Below are 17,140 nucleotides of genomic sequence, written 5' to 3'. Positions count from 1 at the left end.
GCCAACCCCGTGCCTGGAGGCCCAGCCGCCTGGCAGACTCCATGGGCAGCTGGCTGCCTGAATAAGTAGTTCTTCTGTTGCTGAAGCACCTTCGGGTCAGCAGGCTTTGGGTAAGCCCAGGAGCTTGTGTGACCGCCCCCTTGGATGATGTCCCCGACGGGGCTCTGGAGGCAGTGAGGTGTCAATTTGAGTCTTGGCCACTTAGTAGCTGTGTGACTCTGAGCAAGAAACTAACCTCTCTGAACCCCAGGGTCCTCATATGCAAAATGAGGCTAACCTGCGTATCTACCTCATGGAGCGTACATTGGACTCGAGGAGGTGGTCCCTGCAGGAGAGAGGTGGGGGGCAGCCAGCACAGAGCTCTGTGAAGATCCCCCTTCCCCGCCAGGCAGCAGTCCTGCTTACCGGACTCCTACTCTCTGCAAGAATTGCTCCACGTTGAGGTCCCTTGAAAACATCCGCCCAGCCCTGGGAGGCCAAGTGCAGCAAGAGCGACACCCGACCGCCCCTCTCCCCATCAGGAACAGCATCTGGGAAGGTCTTCGGCCTCTTGGTTCTTGTCATTTCATCGTGGACAGCGCCTGTTTTGTCAGCTGTACTTAGAGCGTACAGGACCAGAGCATCTTGGGAAATCTGGCTGCTCGTCCGATCTGCGATCTGCACAAGCGAAATGGAGCAGCCAGCTTGCTGAGCAAACGGAGATTCAAGACCAGTCTTCCGCCTTCCCCCGCTCCCCCGCCCCACAACCACACGGGGGCTCCAAATCCTCCAAAACAGTGCCCAGACCCCCACCGCTTGCTCCTCCTGCCCACCCCTTTCCCACCTTTCAGGTAAGGTCCAGGTGTCCTGGGCTGGGTGTTTCAAACTGCACTGACTTGGGTTAGGGAGCCAGGGCTGGGAGCCAGGATGGTTCAAGGCCTAGAAAGGGTTAAGATGCCAAATGCAACCCCTGCAAACATGGATCTGTTTTCTTTCTTAGGCTGGAGAACTCAGGCAGATACTGGAGCCGGGTGGCCCCAGGCTCTATTGCCCTGCCTGTGATCAGCGGTCCCCAAGGTCACCTCTCTACCCCTGGTGGGGTCTGTTCTCCTCTATGCAAACCCTTACAGAATGCTGTTCCATGGAATGGCATGCTGTGGCCTGCAGGGTGGTGAGCACACCCCCAGACTGGCTCTCAGGGCCATCCCAGTCCTGAACTTTCTCACAGCTTCGCATCCCTCCTCCCCCGACATGTCACTGCTCTCCCCTCTGCCTTCGCTTCAGCCCTCTGCTCCTTCCGGAAGGTCCTCCCTGCTGTCCTCCATGGGCCACAAGCATACTGAAGATTCAGCTCCAAGGTCACTTCTCCTGAGAAACCCTCTGTAGAGGCTACTTTTAGGCCACAGGCTTGAGCAATGGAAACGTGAGTGGGGTAGAAGGGCCCACAGTGACCCCCCAGCTGACTGCAAACAGGCTCATTAGGAGACCCACCTGGAAATAGCCAGAGGCCCTAGCTGACCGGTGGACTATTTAGAACCGGGCACAGGTACCAAAAAGGGGAAAATTCCATACGTTCCGGCCCCTCCTCTCTTCCCCCCTTAACTGCAGCCCCCCTACCACTGCCTCCTAGCGGACAGTCTCTTCTCTACTGTCCTGCCTGTCGCTCCCTTGCAGTGCAGTCAATAAACTTCTATCTCCTTCGTTCTGCCTTGGGTGAATTCTTTCATCAGATTAGGCTGCCCCCATACCCTTTTCTCCCCCATCTCACTTCTTACCCTACCCACCCCCAGGCCCTTAGGAGGGGCACGTGGTGGAGCAGAAAACACGTGCCACCTTTGGAGTCAGACAAACCTGGGGGCAAATACAGGCTCCACCATCCTGTGACCTTGGGCCAACTACTTAATTTTACAAGCCTGGGACTTGCACCCTGTGAAATAGGGCTGACGAGGCTGTGAGGCACAGGGAGGGGGGGCAGGTGAGCCCAGTCCTTGCTGACTCCCGGCACCTGCCCATCCATGCCCGCCACCGCACCGTGCACACCCCTGAAGGGCTTCCAACGCTGGCCTGCCTCCCCAGGGAGGGGGGAGGTGCAAGCTCCTCCAGAGCAAGACCCCAGCACTCCGTACCATTGGGCCTCTGCCCAGTTTTCACTCTCAACACTTACGACGCCAAACGTGTGCGATTTTCCCCACCATCAATCCTCCCTCTCTCCAGGGTCCTGCAACTCGGTTCAATTCTGACACGAACTACCTGGAGCTGGCATCAGTCCCATAAGACTGTCACCACTTCAGACGCCAGTCACACGTATGGGCTGCCCAGGGTATCCAAACTTCCATCCAACTTGGCTACGAAGTCTGGGGTTCCTACCACACCCCACCTTCAGTTTCAATAATGTGCTAGAAGGGCTTACAGAGCTCAGGAAAGCACCTAACTTACTATCACCGGTTTCTTATAAGGGATACAGATGAACAGGGTCCAAGGTCCCCAGCAAAGGAGCTTCTGTCCCCATGGAGTTGTGGGGTGCCACCCTCCCGGTAAGTGGGGGTGTTCCCCAACTCAGAAGCTCTCTGAACCCCATGATTTAGGGGTTTCTATGGAGGCACATGGGCATGAGTAAGGAACTCGGTGGTCACTGTGATGAAGTCAATCTCCAGATCCTCTTCTCCCAAGAGGGCGGGGGTGGGGGGGAGGTCGTGGTGCTGAAAATCCCAACCTCTAAATCTGTGGTTGCTTCTTCCGGCACAACCCTCCTCCATCCTGAAACTATCTAGGGGCCCAGCAAGAGTCACCTGATTAGCATAAACCCTGGTGTGGTGGAAAGGGGGTTATTATAAACAAACAAACAAACAAACAAACAAAACGCTCCTAGTGATGAGGGAGCAGAAGGCTAGCTGAAGACAACGCAGAAACTGCTCCCCCTCCCCTCCCACTCCTGGGTGGGACCTGTGGGACATTCTTCGGGAATCTCCCAACTGTCTTAATGTTAATACCTTGCTAGAGGGGAAAACAACCTTAACTTGACAAAGGCAAGACCTCTGGTATCTTGTAGGTCCTCTTTAGCATATGAAAGTTCTTTTGAAACCTCCTTTTTCCTTAGGTCCCCCAACTCCCGAGTATATAAGCAGCCACCCCTCAAACCCTGGGTGCCACAGCTCTTTCTGCCCACTGGTCCTGTCCCCATGCTTTAATAAACCACCATTGTACACCAAAGACATCTCAAGAATTCTTTCGGTCGTCGGCTCTGGACCTCACCCTACTGGACCTCGCCTATATTCCAAAACCACCTCTATTACCCAGAAAATTCCAAGGGTTTCAGAAGCTCTCATGTCCGGAACTGGACACAGACCGATGTTAATAACAAAATTCAACCAAGTGAATTTCAGGATCTAATTGGCTTTATTAAATGATTCATGGACCGGACAGCCCCCATCTAGCAAGCAGAGAGGCACTCCGAGGCACTGTACAAAATGGGAGGTTTTTTTATAGATGGAGGGTGGGGGCAAGAAAGTTTTTAGGAAAAAAAAAAGGGGGGGATCATTCCGGTGGAGGCTGTCTGCCAGGGAAAAAGCAAGATACCTTATCACGTGGATTGCCTTATCTTCCGTTGGGGGTGGGGTGGGATGGAGAGGACCCCAGGTGACAGATTCATCCGTGCTGCTGGAGAGAAATATTTCCTGACTGACCAGTTAAGGCCACATTTCTGGGGGAGATTGAAACTGCATTTAGTTTGGGTATTAAGTCCCCGTTTGGGAACTCACTCTAAATGACTATTTGGGGCCTGCGGTTTTCTTTAACACTATATATATATATATATATGTATATATATATATAGTGTTATATATGTGTATATTTGTATATGTATGAATATATACACACACATATATACATATAAACATGTATACATACATATATATTTTTTAGATTTTTATTTTAGAGAGTGCGCGTGGGAAGGCGGGGGGGGGAGCAGAGGGAGAGGGAGGGGGAAATAATCTCCAGCAGACTTCCCCCTGAGGGCAGAGGCTAGTGCCTGGCTCTAACCCAGGACCCTGAGATCACATCTGAGCTGAAACCAAGAGTCCGATGCTGAACCAACGAAGGCACCCCGGCGCCCCCTAAACATGTATTTACATGACGACATCGCAGGTCCTCACTGCATGCCCCACACAGCAGGTGTGTTGAATGAGGGAAGCGCCGTGTTCTGAGCCTCGCTTGCCCTAAGAGCACCTAGCCCTGAGCGCACCCTTGTGGCGGGGGGGGGGGGGGGCATCGCAGGCGGGCCGCTCCATCTCGGTTTCCCGCAAGCCCAGCCTTCTCCCGTCTGTGAAAAGGGCATACTGCCCCCTGCCCCTCAGGCATGCCAGGGGTAAGGAGACAGGGGGTGTAAAGGGCGCGGCGGAGAGAGGAAGCGGGCCGGGTTAAGGTGGCCCCCGTGGCCTGCCATTCGGACACCACCTGAGGACCCGGTGGCCCCCCCGCCCAGCTTCCCCTCTGCCTCAGCCAGACACTGGGCGTCCGGAAGGCGGTGACAAGGAAAAGCGACATGGCGCTGGCCTGGCCCACAGGAGGCCTGACACGACGCGCCAAAGCTGGGTGGCCGGCCGGCGCAGGGGGCTGGGCAGGAGGGGCGGGCTGCAGTTGGAGGGTCCTCTGCAGGAGTCGGGGGGCGACGGGAGCGCTTCCGGGTCTCGGGGCGCAGGCTCTGGCGACCACAGGGGCCGGCTGGCGGGGGAGACGGAGCGCGCAGCGGCCGGAGGCCGAGGCGGCGGGGCACGGGGCGGGGGCGCCTCGCTCGGTCCCCCTGTGCGACGGGCGCGGGCCTCGGGACGCCGGCGGGGACGGGTTCGCAAACAGGGAAGCGCCGGCGTCGGCGGGGCGGGGCGGGGCGGGGCCGGGAGGCGGAGCTCGGCCTTCGGCCCCTCCGAGCCCCGACTCGCAGTGGCCTCGGCGGCCGGGGAGGCAGCGGCGGCGGCGGCGCGGCGGCGACAGTAAGTGCGGGCCTGAGGTCGGGCGCGGACCTGACCCCCGACCAGCTCTTCAGGCTCCCGGCCGCTCCCTGGGCTCGCGCTTCGGCGGCCTCCCACGAGGAGCCCTCCTGGGGGCGGCTCCACGGGAACCTTGGCTTGGGGGGGGGCCTCCCAGCCCCTCCGCGGCGGCGCCTCTCACCTCTCGCTGGAGCCCCCCACATGGCCCCCCCCCCCGTCTAACTCTCGGCTCCCCCCCCCCTGCTAATTTTTTCCTTTCTGGGCCTCTATGCTCTTTATCCCCCAGATTCTCTCCGCTCCTCTTCCTCCTCCTCATGGATTTCCTGACACGGGACCTCACCGCCTGGTTGTGGGGGGCCTGGGTATGGACGAGTCAGCGCGAAGTATCCCGAAGGTGGCTGACTCTAAGTTCAAATTGGGGGAGTCTGAGGCTGGGGGTGCCTCCAACCCCAAAGCGATTCTGCCTTGGTGTCCGGATGGCACCCTGTGTTCCCCAGCAATGCTTTCCTTAGCATCACCAGCTCCCCTACCCCCATTTCACAGATGAGGAAATCGAGGCACAGTGAGGAGATTGACTTAGCCAGAGTCAGAAACCTCCTTGGAACCAGCCCCAGTTCCAGATGGTGGTCTGCAGCAGCCCGGGCACCACACACTTCTGCTTCTTTGTGGGGGTGCTGCCCCCTCCCCCAAGTCACCCAGGAAGGGAACCCCGCCAAGCCTGGCCAACTCCTGCAGGTGACTGAGAGTACACAGCAGGCCGCAGCCAGCCCATGCTGGTGACACCAGGCCTCTTCCTTAGTTTTCTTTTTCCTTTCTTTCTTTTTAATCCAAAAGCCAGCAGCTAGCTTTTATAAAGAGTAATAAGACTGCTCACTCCAGTGCCCTGGCCTGTGACCCAGGTTAGAGAAAATTTCTGGCTCCTTCTTCAGAAGCTCAGTCAAGGCTGAATGGTCTTGGACAAATAGATGCCTGGAGATGAGCGTGGGCCAGAGTGACCCCGCCGCAGGCCCCTGCCCCCACCCCTGTAGCTGGAGCATCTGGAAAGAACCACTTGTCCTTTGTCTATTGTCCTACGTGGGTCATAGTTTTTACATTTCTAAGCACGAATTGAGAAATGCGTGTATGTCTGCACCTGGGCACACACACTGCGTGTGTGCCCGCACTGGTTCGTTTGTTCGTGCTGGGCTTCCTGTGGAACAAGGCTAGGAAAGGGCGCTGCTCCGCCAGGGGAGTTGAAAATAGACTTGCTGGCTTGGATGCTCGGGCATCTGGCAGCCTCTTGCCTGCCCCCTCCAGGGTACATGCTGCCCCCCTAGGAGAGGATATCCTGACCACCCAGAGTCCATTCATTCAGCAAACACTAGTGAGGGTGCCCTGCAACCTCTTTGCCTCTGCTCACAGCTCACTGTCCATGAGCCCTTCTACAAGGAGGTCTGTACTTGGAGCCAGCAGACATGGGTTCACATTACCACCCAAACTCCTCTCCTGGGTGGGCCTCGGACTGCTTGGCTATGTAACCTCGTCCTTGCCATTTGGCAGCTGTGTGTCCTTGGCCAAGTGACTGAACCTTTCTGAGCCTCACTCTGTATCTATGAACTGAGTCTTAGAGTACTACCTATCCTGTTATGCTGCTGTCAGGCCCATGGGCGAGGCACAGACCTTGGCATTGCATGAGCAATTTTAGCTATTGGGAATTCTTACTGTTTGAATGGGGGGCAAATCGACTGCCTTCAAGGCTTCATTCTTTGCCCCTGAAAGAAGGAGGCACCAATTCCTGTCCTGCTTAGTTCCAAGGAATGTCGTGAGGCTCTCCTGAGACAACAGAGAAGGCTCTGTGCCTGTGTGGCAGGATGTTCCCATCTCCCCAGGGAACGAGGGCCCGGCTCTGCCTGGCTTGATGCTGTGAGTTAAGGCCCAGCCTCCGATGGGAGCTGAGCCGCGATGATGTCTTGATATATTGGGAGAGGAGGGAAGCTACCGCAGGAGAAACTGCAGTGGTCCCTTCTCAGCTCTATGGAAGGACTGCCCATTGATCGAGCTGCCGCCATGGCCTAGGTGCTATATGGAGCATAGAAGCAGGAATGCTACTTCGCAGCCAAATTCAGCCAGCCAGCCAGGTGACATGCCCAGGATGCTGGGGAAGATGCTGACGTTCGTGCAGCAGCTGCTACCACGGGCCAGGCACTGCCCCCAGCTGCAGTTACATAATCGTCGTAAATAGGCCTCCCTAGCTTTACAGATGGGGCGATCGAGGCTCAGAAGCATGACTTGCCCAAGGTCATGTAGGCAATAGTTGCTAGCAACCGAGAATTTCAGTTAGTTTTCGGTGCTGTCACACATTGGGAGGGCTGTCTCCTGATGGGATGTGAGGGACAGGGGTGGGGACCCGGGCAGGAGCTACGAACCCAGGCTTGGCCCTGGACCTGGTCGGCGATCTAAATGAGGGAGTGGACTATTAGATCTCTCAAACCGGCTTCTGAAGGCAGCTTTTAGGGTTTTTTTATTGTTTTAAATGTTATTTTATTTGAATGCCTTTGTTTTTATTTATAATTTTATTTCTGAACACATAATACCTTCACATAGTTCAGAATTCAAAAGGCACAAGAGAGGAGGCACTGAAGACCCCTCCCTTCCCAGGGGCAACCCCTCTGCAATTTCTCATGTGTCCTTCCAGAGGATTTCTGCTCTCCACCCAGCCCAGCCCTGCCTGCTTTTTGGCACAAATAATAACATATTCTACACACTTTCCTGCTCCTTACTTTTCTCACATAAAGTTGAGCAGAGTTTGGAGAACACGCCTTGCCTATCAAGTGTCCTAATTCCTTTTTTTATGGTTCCATAGACATTCGAAGGGCTTGAACTCAGGTTCGCCCTTCTAGATCGATTGCCGTGGGTCCCACGGCGCCACGTTGCCTTACTCCCGGCCAGCCCAGTACTTGTTTGCCACCTATGTTGCCCTGCACGAGGACGGACGGTGGGGAGGTGGGGGGGGGGGTGATGCTTTGGTCACTTACAGTTCCAGCATCTTGTCTTTCTCCCCGATCCTTGAACCCGAAGCTCTCTAACCATGCTTCGGTGACGCAGGGTGGGCGCATAGTCAGCTTTGCAGGACGGGTGAGTCCCTAGCTGGGCCCAGCCGACGCTTCTGATCGCCTGCCCTGTCTCTGTGTCTCTCTGCTCCAGTTGTGGCCATGGCCTCCGAGGATGACTTTCATCACAGTTCGAACTCCACCTACAGAACCGCAGGCAGCTCCGTCCGCACTGACCAGGAAGCACTGCTCGAGAAGCCGCTCGACCGCCCCCCGCCCGGCCTGCAGCGGCCCAAGGACAGCTTCCATGGGGCCTACGTCATCTTCTTCAGCCTGGGCATCGGCGGCCTACTGCCATGGAACTTCTTTATCACTGCCAAGGAGTACTGGGTGTTCAAGTTCCGCAACTGCTCCGACCCAGCCGCGGGGGAGGAGTCCGTGGGCTCCGACATCCTGGTAAGGGCGTGTTCGTCCTGGGGGGTGGGGAGCCGGGGGGGGGGGCGGGGGCAGCAAGCAGCCCGGATGGGGTTGAAGGTGACTGTTCTTGGGTGTACCGTTCTGGGAACGTTTGCAGCCTGCTGAGAATACGGATGCAAATCATTGTGTTGTGTGGAACGTAGTAGGAAGACCTCAGTCCCGAGACGTGCTTCGTGCGGTGCGTGAAGCCTCGTGCTTCATGTGGTGGGAAGGTGGAAGTGGGGAAGACACAATTGCAGCCTTCAGCCCGCGTACTATTTAACTTGGGCAGAAGATGCAAATGGCGATTCTCTGCACCGTCCTGTAGTAAACCCAAGAATCCAGAGTTCAGGACTCCAGGGATTTGAAAAGGTGGCTCTAATAGCAGTAAGTTCAGCTGTTAGAGAAAATTCCAAAAAAAGCAATGGTAAAACAAGATGGAACCTAATTTTCCTCTCCTGTTCAAGTCTGGAGGGGCCAGCCCAGTGCTGGTACAATGTTCCATGTGGTCGGGAACCTGGTTGCTCCACCATGTAAAGCTTCCATGGGCAAGATCACTTCGCAGTCCAAGATGGCTGTTGGAGCTCCAGCTATCACAGCAAGAGGAGAGGCATAAGAACACTCCTGAAGTAACACACCTTGGTTCTGCTTCCATAGCATTGGGCAGAACTTGGTCACGTGACCACGTGAGCTGCAAGGAGGCTGCAAAATGTAGCCTTTAGATGTAGTCGTTACCCCAGAGACCTGTGTGCTCAGCTAAAATGGGAGGTTGTCCAGCTGTGGAGGGCAGGGGAGATGAAGCCTGGGGGATCAGTAGTCTTGTCACCAGGGGAGAGATCACTGTGACTCAGAGCAGGTGGACTAGAAGGGAGGGGATCTTCCAGGGGAGAAAAAGCCTGAGCAGAGGCAGGATGGGGGGACGTTCAGGTGTGTGAGGGGCGGTAAGGCACTGAGTTTTCCTGTATTGGGTGTACACGTAAGGGAAAAGTAAGGCTTGAGATCATTGCCTGGGCCCTGAAGTCATTGCTCAGGCCTGGAATGCCAAGGTGAGGAGTAGACATTGTATTTAGTGACACCAAGCCCCCCTCCCACTGCTGGGGCTGCTCACTCTGGGGCAGGACTTTTCCCTTGGGTGAGGGCTGTGTTAAAGACAGAAATTACTCTGCCGCTTGTTAAAATGTAAGGAAGGCTTTCCTCAAGACTGTTGGAATAAGGAAGAGAGATCGGGTTCAACTCCAGATACTACAAGGACATGTGGATGGATTTATAGCCAAGGAGCCAGGTGAGAGCTCAGTGGATGGAAAATTAGAGGAATTGATGGAAAAAAGAGGAGCCATCAAGGGCAGGGGGATTCTTGCTAAAGGCAGGCCAAGGGCATGCACACCAGGAGTGGGGGATGGGGGGCTTGCTCAGATATCGAGGGTGGTCGGATATCAAGGGTGGGGGGGCTTCTCCACAAATGGACTTAACAGGATTCTTGCTAGGACTGGGCTGGAGAGGTAGAAGACCGGGTGGAGGCCAAGGTCAAAGCCTAGTGGAGAAGAGGGCTCAGAGGTTTGGGTCATCTCTGCCAGGAGCCTCAGTGTCCACAGCTGATCTAGGCTGTGTCTGTTCTCTCGGAAGCTCCTGGGTGGGGAGAGTGTGGGCATCTCTGAAAGTGTGGCAGGCTGGAGGGTGGCCAGCTGCCCCTGTCTTCCGGGGGACAAGAAGAGGGAACCCTAGCCGACCCTAGCCATACCCAGGCAGTGGGTCACCACCCCTTTTCTGAAAGCGCTTTTGAAATCCCTGACCTAACCCCAAAGAATTTCCCCAGTTCTGTAGGGATAAATCTAACACATCGACTGGAGCAGCCCTGTTGTGTCTCTGGGACCTGTACAAGGCCACCCATTGAAATCCCACAGGGAGTTTAAAAACACCCAGTCTGAGCCCCTCCGCAGCGATCGTGATTGAATTAGGCTGAGGTACGGAAGGGACCGAGGTAGTTGAAGACCTCACATGCCCTCCCCTGGCGTCAGGCCCTTGGTATTCACACCCTGCCAGGGCCTGTTTCTGTCCACCGAGGCATTCGTAGACACCCCCAGGGCCAGAGCAGTGCGGTGTAAACCCATTTCCACAGCTGAAGAGGTGTCGTGAGAAGGTGGTCCGGGACTTTAGGGCCTCCTACTCAAGGTGTGGTCCCTGGACCAGGCGTCGCCTGGGAGCTTGTGCATGCGGCAGGCCCGGCCCCAGAGCAGCTGAGTCAGGAGCGGCATGCCGCCAAGCCCCCAGGTGACTGAGAGCCCTGGAGACACTCGCTAGGGCGTGGCTGCCGGAAGCTGGCTTGGGGGGCTCCAACCCTGGCTTTGCTAGTGCCCAGCTCTCTGGCCTCTGGGCTGCCGTGTCTTCCTGGTGTGGATGGGGAGGGGGGGTTGGTGCTACTACCACCAGCTTCTCAGGGTTGTGTCGAGGACTCGGTATGTAAATACACACACACAGCACTGAGCACAGGCTCTGGCGCCTCCGCTCCGAGCGCTGTACAAACATTATCACTATTATCACTCGGGGGAGGGGACTCACTTCCGAGCTGCATGTGGCCCTGGTGTATTTCCAGACGTCTGGCTTAGCTGGGGTGCTTTATGATCCACTTTTATATACCCGTGACTCAAGCATCCCAGCTCCTGCCAGCCTCGGTAAATTACCCAGCCCACTTGGGCTTCATCCAGAAGATCCCTGTTTCTGTCTGGGCCAGCACCCGGCCGTGGCAGCCTCCAGGGCTAGACTGAGTGTGCACCTGTCTCCTCGGGCCCCGGGGCAGGAGACGAAGCCGCGGCCGGTGCCTGGGAGTGGGGCCTCGCGCAGTGGACGTCTGCCGCGAACTGCTCCCGCTGCAAGGCGGTCCCTTCCCAGCTGCAGGCACTTAGCATTCCAGGCCCTGCTAGGATGCTTTATTGCCTCTTTCCAAGGGCTGGCAGGTGCAGATGTAGTACCTGCGGCTGCCCGGAGCTCCTGGCTCTTGGCATCAGAGATGAGAGACCTGTCACCCCTCGATTCATGGGCCGGGTCTGCGAAGCAAGCATGCTGGGGCGTTTCTGCATTTTGCAGGCCATTTTTCTTTGCCTAATTCCTCATTGCTGCCACCCACCTCCCCAGTTCATTCCCACTCTCTTCCTGATTTCCCTGCAAGAGGTGGCTGGTCCGCTCTGTCACCCAAGGGCCGCTTTGGGGAAAGGAGGGAGAGGAGTCAGATGGGTCTGTCTCCACCTGCAACTCAGTTAGCTGTGGCTCTGAATGGTGGTTTTTCTCTGTACTTTCCTTTAATATTTCCCAGGGACTGATACCATGGGCTGGGGAGTTCGGCTGAGTAGAAATGTTGGTACAGACCCCCTCCCTTCCAATTTAGGTGACTTTCAAGGTCACCTCCCATCCCAGGCTCATGTCCTTCTGCCTAGGACAGTTTTGGGGGATGCTTTAGAAAGCATCCTGCTCACCTGCCCCCTCGTCTCTGGTCCCTGGAATAAGAACTTTGAATAAATCCACCACGGGCCTTTGGGCCCAGAGCCCAGAAAATTCGAGCATAAGCAAGGAAGAATGTCTCTGAAGAGGCGGTGCCGCGGGGCGCCGTGGTGGCCGCCGTCTTCCGAGCCGACGCTGGGCCCGCTGTGCTGGCAGGGGTGTTCAACTCGCCTCTCCTTAACTGTTTCGACCCAAAGCCACGCTCGGGGAGGTTCGGTCACCTGCCTCCAATCACAGAGTGAGCAAGGGCGGTAGAGAATGTCACAGAGAATTCAGATGGACAGATGATTGCAAAATTGGTCCAGCTCAGAGAGTGGCATAGAGGGGACTCTCCTGGAGACCGGACGGCCCCAGCCCCTGTCTCTGCCAAATGGAGAGCCTGCCCTTGGTCTGGCCTCCTATTCCACCCTGGGAGAACAGGTGCCTCAGCTCTACTCCTGGATTCTGAACCCAGCTTCCAAGCTGTCGGCGTCCCTGATCCCTTCCCTACCCCCAGGGCCTCCCTTGGCTCTGGGGTCTGTAAGCTGTCCCTGATCCGGTGGGGCACTCCTCGCCCTCCCCTTGGCCTCTCCTGCAAGCCGGTCTGGGCTGCCCCTGGGCCAGGGAGTATAAGCCAGACCTGCCTTTCTTTCTACCCCCCAGAGGAGAGGGACCACACCTTCTCCAAGTCCTTCCCTGCTTCACAAGCCCACCATGGCCTCCTCGCACATTCTTCTGACGTACCTTGGCCTGTCCAGGGCTCCTCTCTGATGGGACTGCAGGACATGACCAGGTCATGGTGGGACCTACAGTCTGACTCGGTGTCAGCAGGCCTGGGACCCAGGCCTGGCGGTCTGCTGCTGTCCCATCCATTCCCTAACTGGAGGGAGCCCCACTAGCCCAGTCAGAGGGAGTGGAACCTCTCCTGCTGCCACCCTTCTGAGTTAGGGGATCCTGGGTCCCCAGAGCCCACTTCCTCCTCTGGTGCTTGCCACACAATTCATGGTATTGTCTCTCGTGTGGGGGCCACTGCTCAGCGCTCCGCTGGCTTTAGCTCCTTTACCCCCACGGCACCTGCATGAGGCAGAAGTGTTATTATCCGTGATGAGAGTGCCCAGTTCACAGATGGGCTTGCCTCCCCCACCAAACTGTGAGCTCTTTGTGGTAGAGAGTGCAGCTCTCTTACCGTACATCCCTGTGCCCTCAGCACAGCTGGGATAGTGCCCAGCACATAATAGCAACAAGAAAAATCTGTTGCGTTAGTTATTGTATGGCTGAGGAGGAAAGCCCCATTGCCCCAATCCAAGATAGGGATGGCATGGGTCTGCAAAGAAGCAGAAGAAGATCTAGGGGTCATAGTGGCCACCACCAAAGCATTTCTTTCATGTGGGTTGGTGTAGACATGAAGTGAGGTTTTTTTTTTTAAATTTTTTAATTTTAATTCAATTAAAATTATTATTGTTTCAGAGGTACAGGTCTATGATTCATCAGTCTTATATAACACTCAGTGCTCATTACATCACATGCCCTCCTTAATGTCCATCCCCCAGTTACCGCATCCCTCCACCCCCCTCCCTGAAGTGAGATTTCTTCTATAGGGAAGGGACCCAGGCTGGCCTGGTTCAGCGGGAGGGTGGGGGGTTCCTAGGACATCCCCTCATTATAGCACCTTAGTTCTGGCCCAAACCCTCAGCATCCCCCAAAAAGCAGGAGAGCTTGACTTGGAAGCTATCCCTATGAACAAGGGCAGACATCCCAATTTAGAGGGGTAGGGTTAAAAGGAACCAAGACGAACTAGTTTGGAGAAGAGGAAACTGAAAGACAGATCATCAGAGGTCTTGGCAATGACCTGCTGACTTCACAAAGTCCCGGACATGAAGCCCATGCCTACCCGCCTTTGGACCTACCATCTTTATCTGCAGGATAACCTGGTGAGTTAGGGACTGTCCTCCCCAGTTTTCTGATGGAGAAACTGAGGCTCACTGACCCATGGCCGTTTGCTAGCGAGTGACAGAACTGGGCTCAGGAGCAGTCTGGAGGTGAGCAGGGCCTGCGCTGCTAGCCAGCATGCTCTCTGGCCTCTCCAGCTACCGTGGTAGAATAAACTAGAACCTCTGGGGAGCTTTTAAAGCCCACCCGCCTGCCCCGACCACCCACCCAGTTCTGGTGCAATTGAAGGAGGGGCCTGGGCACAAGCATTTGAAAGTTCTCCAGGTGAGGCCAGCAAGCAACCACATGACCCAAGTGAAAGGCCCCCACATGGAGCTAATGAGCTGTTCTCTGCCCCCACCAGAGCACCCACCCAGTAGACTTAGTCTAGATGGTGAGCGTTCTCTGGAAGAACGTCCCCCAGGCAGGTTGTCAAAGCTCCCCTCCAGGCCCAGATATCACTGGGAGGGAAGCTCCCACCAGAAGCGCTGGTTCATTCCTTAATCCCACTGGATTTATTCAACACCTTGCTATGTGCCAGAGGCTTTATTTTCATTATCCCTTTCCTTATTATAGCTCAAGGGATAGGTATTATACCCATTTTATAGAGAAGGAAACCAAGGCTCAAAAAATGTAATTTGTTCCCAAGCAGAAAGGAAGTGACAGTTGAGACTCAGACTGGGCTGTCTGAACCCATGCTGTCCGTGCTTGCAACCCTGGGCTCCATGCCAGCGCTTTCGAGTGTTTCCAGACTGTTCTTGACACCTGCATATTTCACTGGCAAGACTTCCATGTCTGTAACAGAAACAGCAGCGTCCACACTCAAGAACAGTCTCTGGTTGGAGTTTTCAAGGAAGAGCCAGTGATCATCCGTGATGACCTTATAAGTGGCAAAAGTCAGCTAGGCTGAGGATGGAGAGCTGCCGTTGGATTTGCCCTTCTGTAGGTCCGTGGTGGCGTTGGGGAGCAGTGCTGGGGGGGGGGGGGGCGGGGACAGATGCTGGACCAGAGGCTGCTAGCCAAGCTGGAGGATGGGGGAGGGATGCTAGAGGCAGCTTTCAAACTCATTCTAGAGGAGCGAGGCGGGGCTTCCAGGGAAGTATGGTCAAGAAGGGGATGGATTTTCTGGTTTGGTTTTCTTTTTCCTTCAGGAGAAATAGCAGCCAGCTTGTGGGCTCATGCAAGTGGCCTAGTAGAGAGGGGAAGGCGGGTGCTGAGAAACAGGAAGAAGCAGAGCAAGTGAGGTCCATGAGCAGAGGGCCTGGGCTCTGGGGCACAGTGGAGGGGGTCCCAGAAAAGAACACAGGTGAGGGGCGCCTGGGTGGCTCAGTCAGTTAAGGGGCTGCCTTCGCTGGGGTCATGATCCCAAGGTCCTGGGATCGAGCCGGACATGACATCCGGATCTCTGCTCAGTGTGGGGTCTGCTTCTTCCTTTGCCCCTCCCCTCTGCTTCTGCTCTCTCGCACTCGCTCTCTTGTGCTTTCTCTCTCAGATAAATAGAATCTTAAAAAAAAAAAAAAAGAATGCAGGTGATTCATCCTTAGGAACAGGAGAGAAGGCAGCCAAAGATGAAACAAAACTGTAGTCATGACCCATTAGGTGGATTTCATAGCCTTTAGGGGGCTGCAGCCTGTAATTTGAAACACCCCGCTCTGCCTGTTTGCCTCCAGCTGGCCATGAGGGTGCATTTTTGCCCTCGTTTGACAGGGGAGGAAAGCAGAAGCACTAAGTAACTTGCTGATGGAACAGGGCTGTGACCCAGGGGTATCTGAGTCTGCATTGTGTTTCTTGGCACATTTGGCAAAGGCCGAGACTCCCGGATCCCACTGTGCTGGCTCCTCCCCACAGTGGACCTGGGCTACTCTTGCCAGGTGCTCTGGGCGTACGGGAACCACTCCTCCATGGCACGTGCTATTCCTTGAGAATCTTCCACCATCCTGGACGTCGCTGGATCATTATGTGCCTGCAGACCAATCCTAGAGCCACTCAGATCCCTCCAAATGGAAAACACACACAGTGGACTCCGTTGGCAATCCACTTTTTAAGAGCAGAATTCCAAAGCATGGTGTTCACCCCAAATCAAGGCAGGATTTGGTCTGAGCCCTGTCATCCCAGAAGGGGAGATGGCAGAGACAGTCCGGGGGTCAGGCAGGAGAGGACAGAGTTCCAGGCTTCCATCCCAGGGCATGGGTGAGCGGCCGTGGGGCAGAGAGGGCAGGTCCCTCCCCGCAGCTGCCCAGTGGCTTGGGCTAGTGGATGGCTGCTCTCAAACCATTTTTAAAAATTAGAACCAAAAGTGAGTCATATTTTTTTATTCCCTTGTCCACCCTCTGATTCTAACTGCAGACCCAGCCAGCATGCTATCTCCAATAAATATACCTGTGATGGCTTTTTCTTCTGTGTTTAGCTCTTGCTGTGTCCTGCAGAGGGGGAGAAAAAGCCTGACTTGAAACGCTGTCAGTCATGCCTTCGGTGGCCTCGACTTCTCAAATTCTCTTTTTATTTTCTCTGTGCGTGCTCATGGCCTCGCTCCCTACCCGCGCCTTGCTCCCTGGCCCCCCTGGGCTATCGATCGCTCCCCACTGCCCCCCTCCGCCTTCAATTTTATTTCCTCCCACACTCATCCTTGGAATCCAGAGGCGATTTCCTCGACAAATTAGAACACGGCCTGGGCCTTAAGTGTTCAAGTGTCTCCTTAACGTGATTGATCGTCAAGTGTACCCAGAGAGCAGAGCCAGATCACAGTCTTTGCCGGGCGCCCTCGTTACCGGGATCATCATCTGGGAGGGGTCTGTGGTGCTGGTGGGGGGTTGGGGGGTCCTAGCCGGCCTCTTGGGGGTCCTCTGTGTGTGCACACACGCACTCACCTGAGGCCTGTGGCAGCATGTGAGCCTGGGACCTCGGCCTCCCGCCAGGCATGTTGGGTAGGGAAGTGCTGGCTGGGCCTTCTCGGGACTCTCTCTTCTCCCTCTTCCTGGTGGTTCTGCTGGGTTTCCTTCTGTGGAGAACACCTGGAGCACCCCCAGACCACCTCCTCTTTACCCACATGCCATATCCCTGGGCCCTATCCCCCGCTCAGCCCTGGGACACCAAACCATGTCGGCCCTCTGGGAGGTGCAGAAGCTGCCCCTTCCAGCGAGGGCTGTGTGGGTAAGTGGGGAGTCTTCTTGGAAGGCGTCCTCTTCTTCCTCACCCTGCCACATGGTCAGGCTGCAGAAGAGGAAGGACAGCCCAGCCTGAGCATCAGCAGTGACCGAGCCCCGAATCAGCTGTCACCCCTCAGAGGTCGGGATC

General features: G+C 55.8%; 1 protein-coding gene across 5 annotated transcripts in view; it reads left to right on the top strand.

Moving 5' to 3' along the window:
• The first annotated feature begins 4,282 nt into the window (after nt 1–4,282).
• Nucleotides 4,283–17,140, top strand: part of SLC29A3 (solute carrier family 29 member 3) — a 51,358-nt gene continuing 38,500 nt past the window's right edge. For 3 of the 5 annotated variants that reach the window (XR_015724831.1, XR_015724830.1, XM_087863052.1), the window contains exons 1-2: nt 4,834–4,964; nt 8,145–8,446. Coding sequence is in view for 3 of the 5 variants with exons in the window: in XM_087863052.1 (XP_087719178.1) it covers nt 8,153–8,446 (294 nt within the window). In the remaining 2 variants the exon portion in view is untranslated. Of the gene's footprint in view, nt 4,343–4,833; nt 4,965–5,243; nt 5,697–8,144; nt 8,447–17,140 lie in introns of those variants that run through there. The other 2 variants (XM_087863054.1, XM_087863053.1) reach the window with 2 other exon arrangements.

This window comes from Ursus americanus, chromosome 6 (assembly GCF_024610735.1).
Source record: "Ursus americanus isolate L20-20 chromosome 6, mUrsAme1.1.p, whole genome shotgun sequence".
Lineage (NCBI taxonomy): Eukaryota > Metazoa > Chordata > Mammalia > Carnivora > Ursidae > Ursus > Ursus americanus.
The sequence above is the reverse complement of the archived record's forward strand: the minus strand, read 5'-3'. Positions and strand labels throughout refer to the sequence as shown.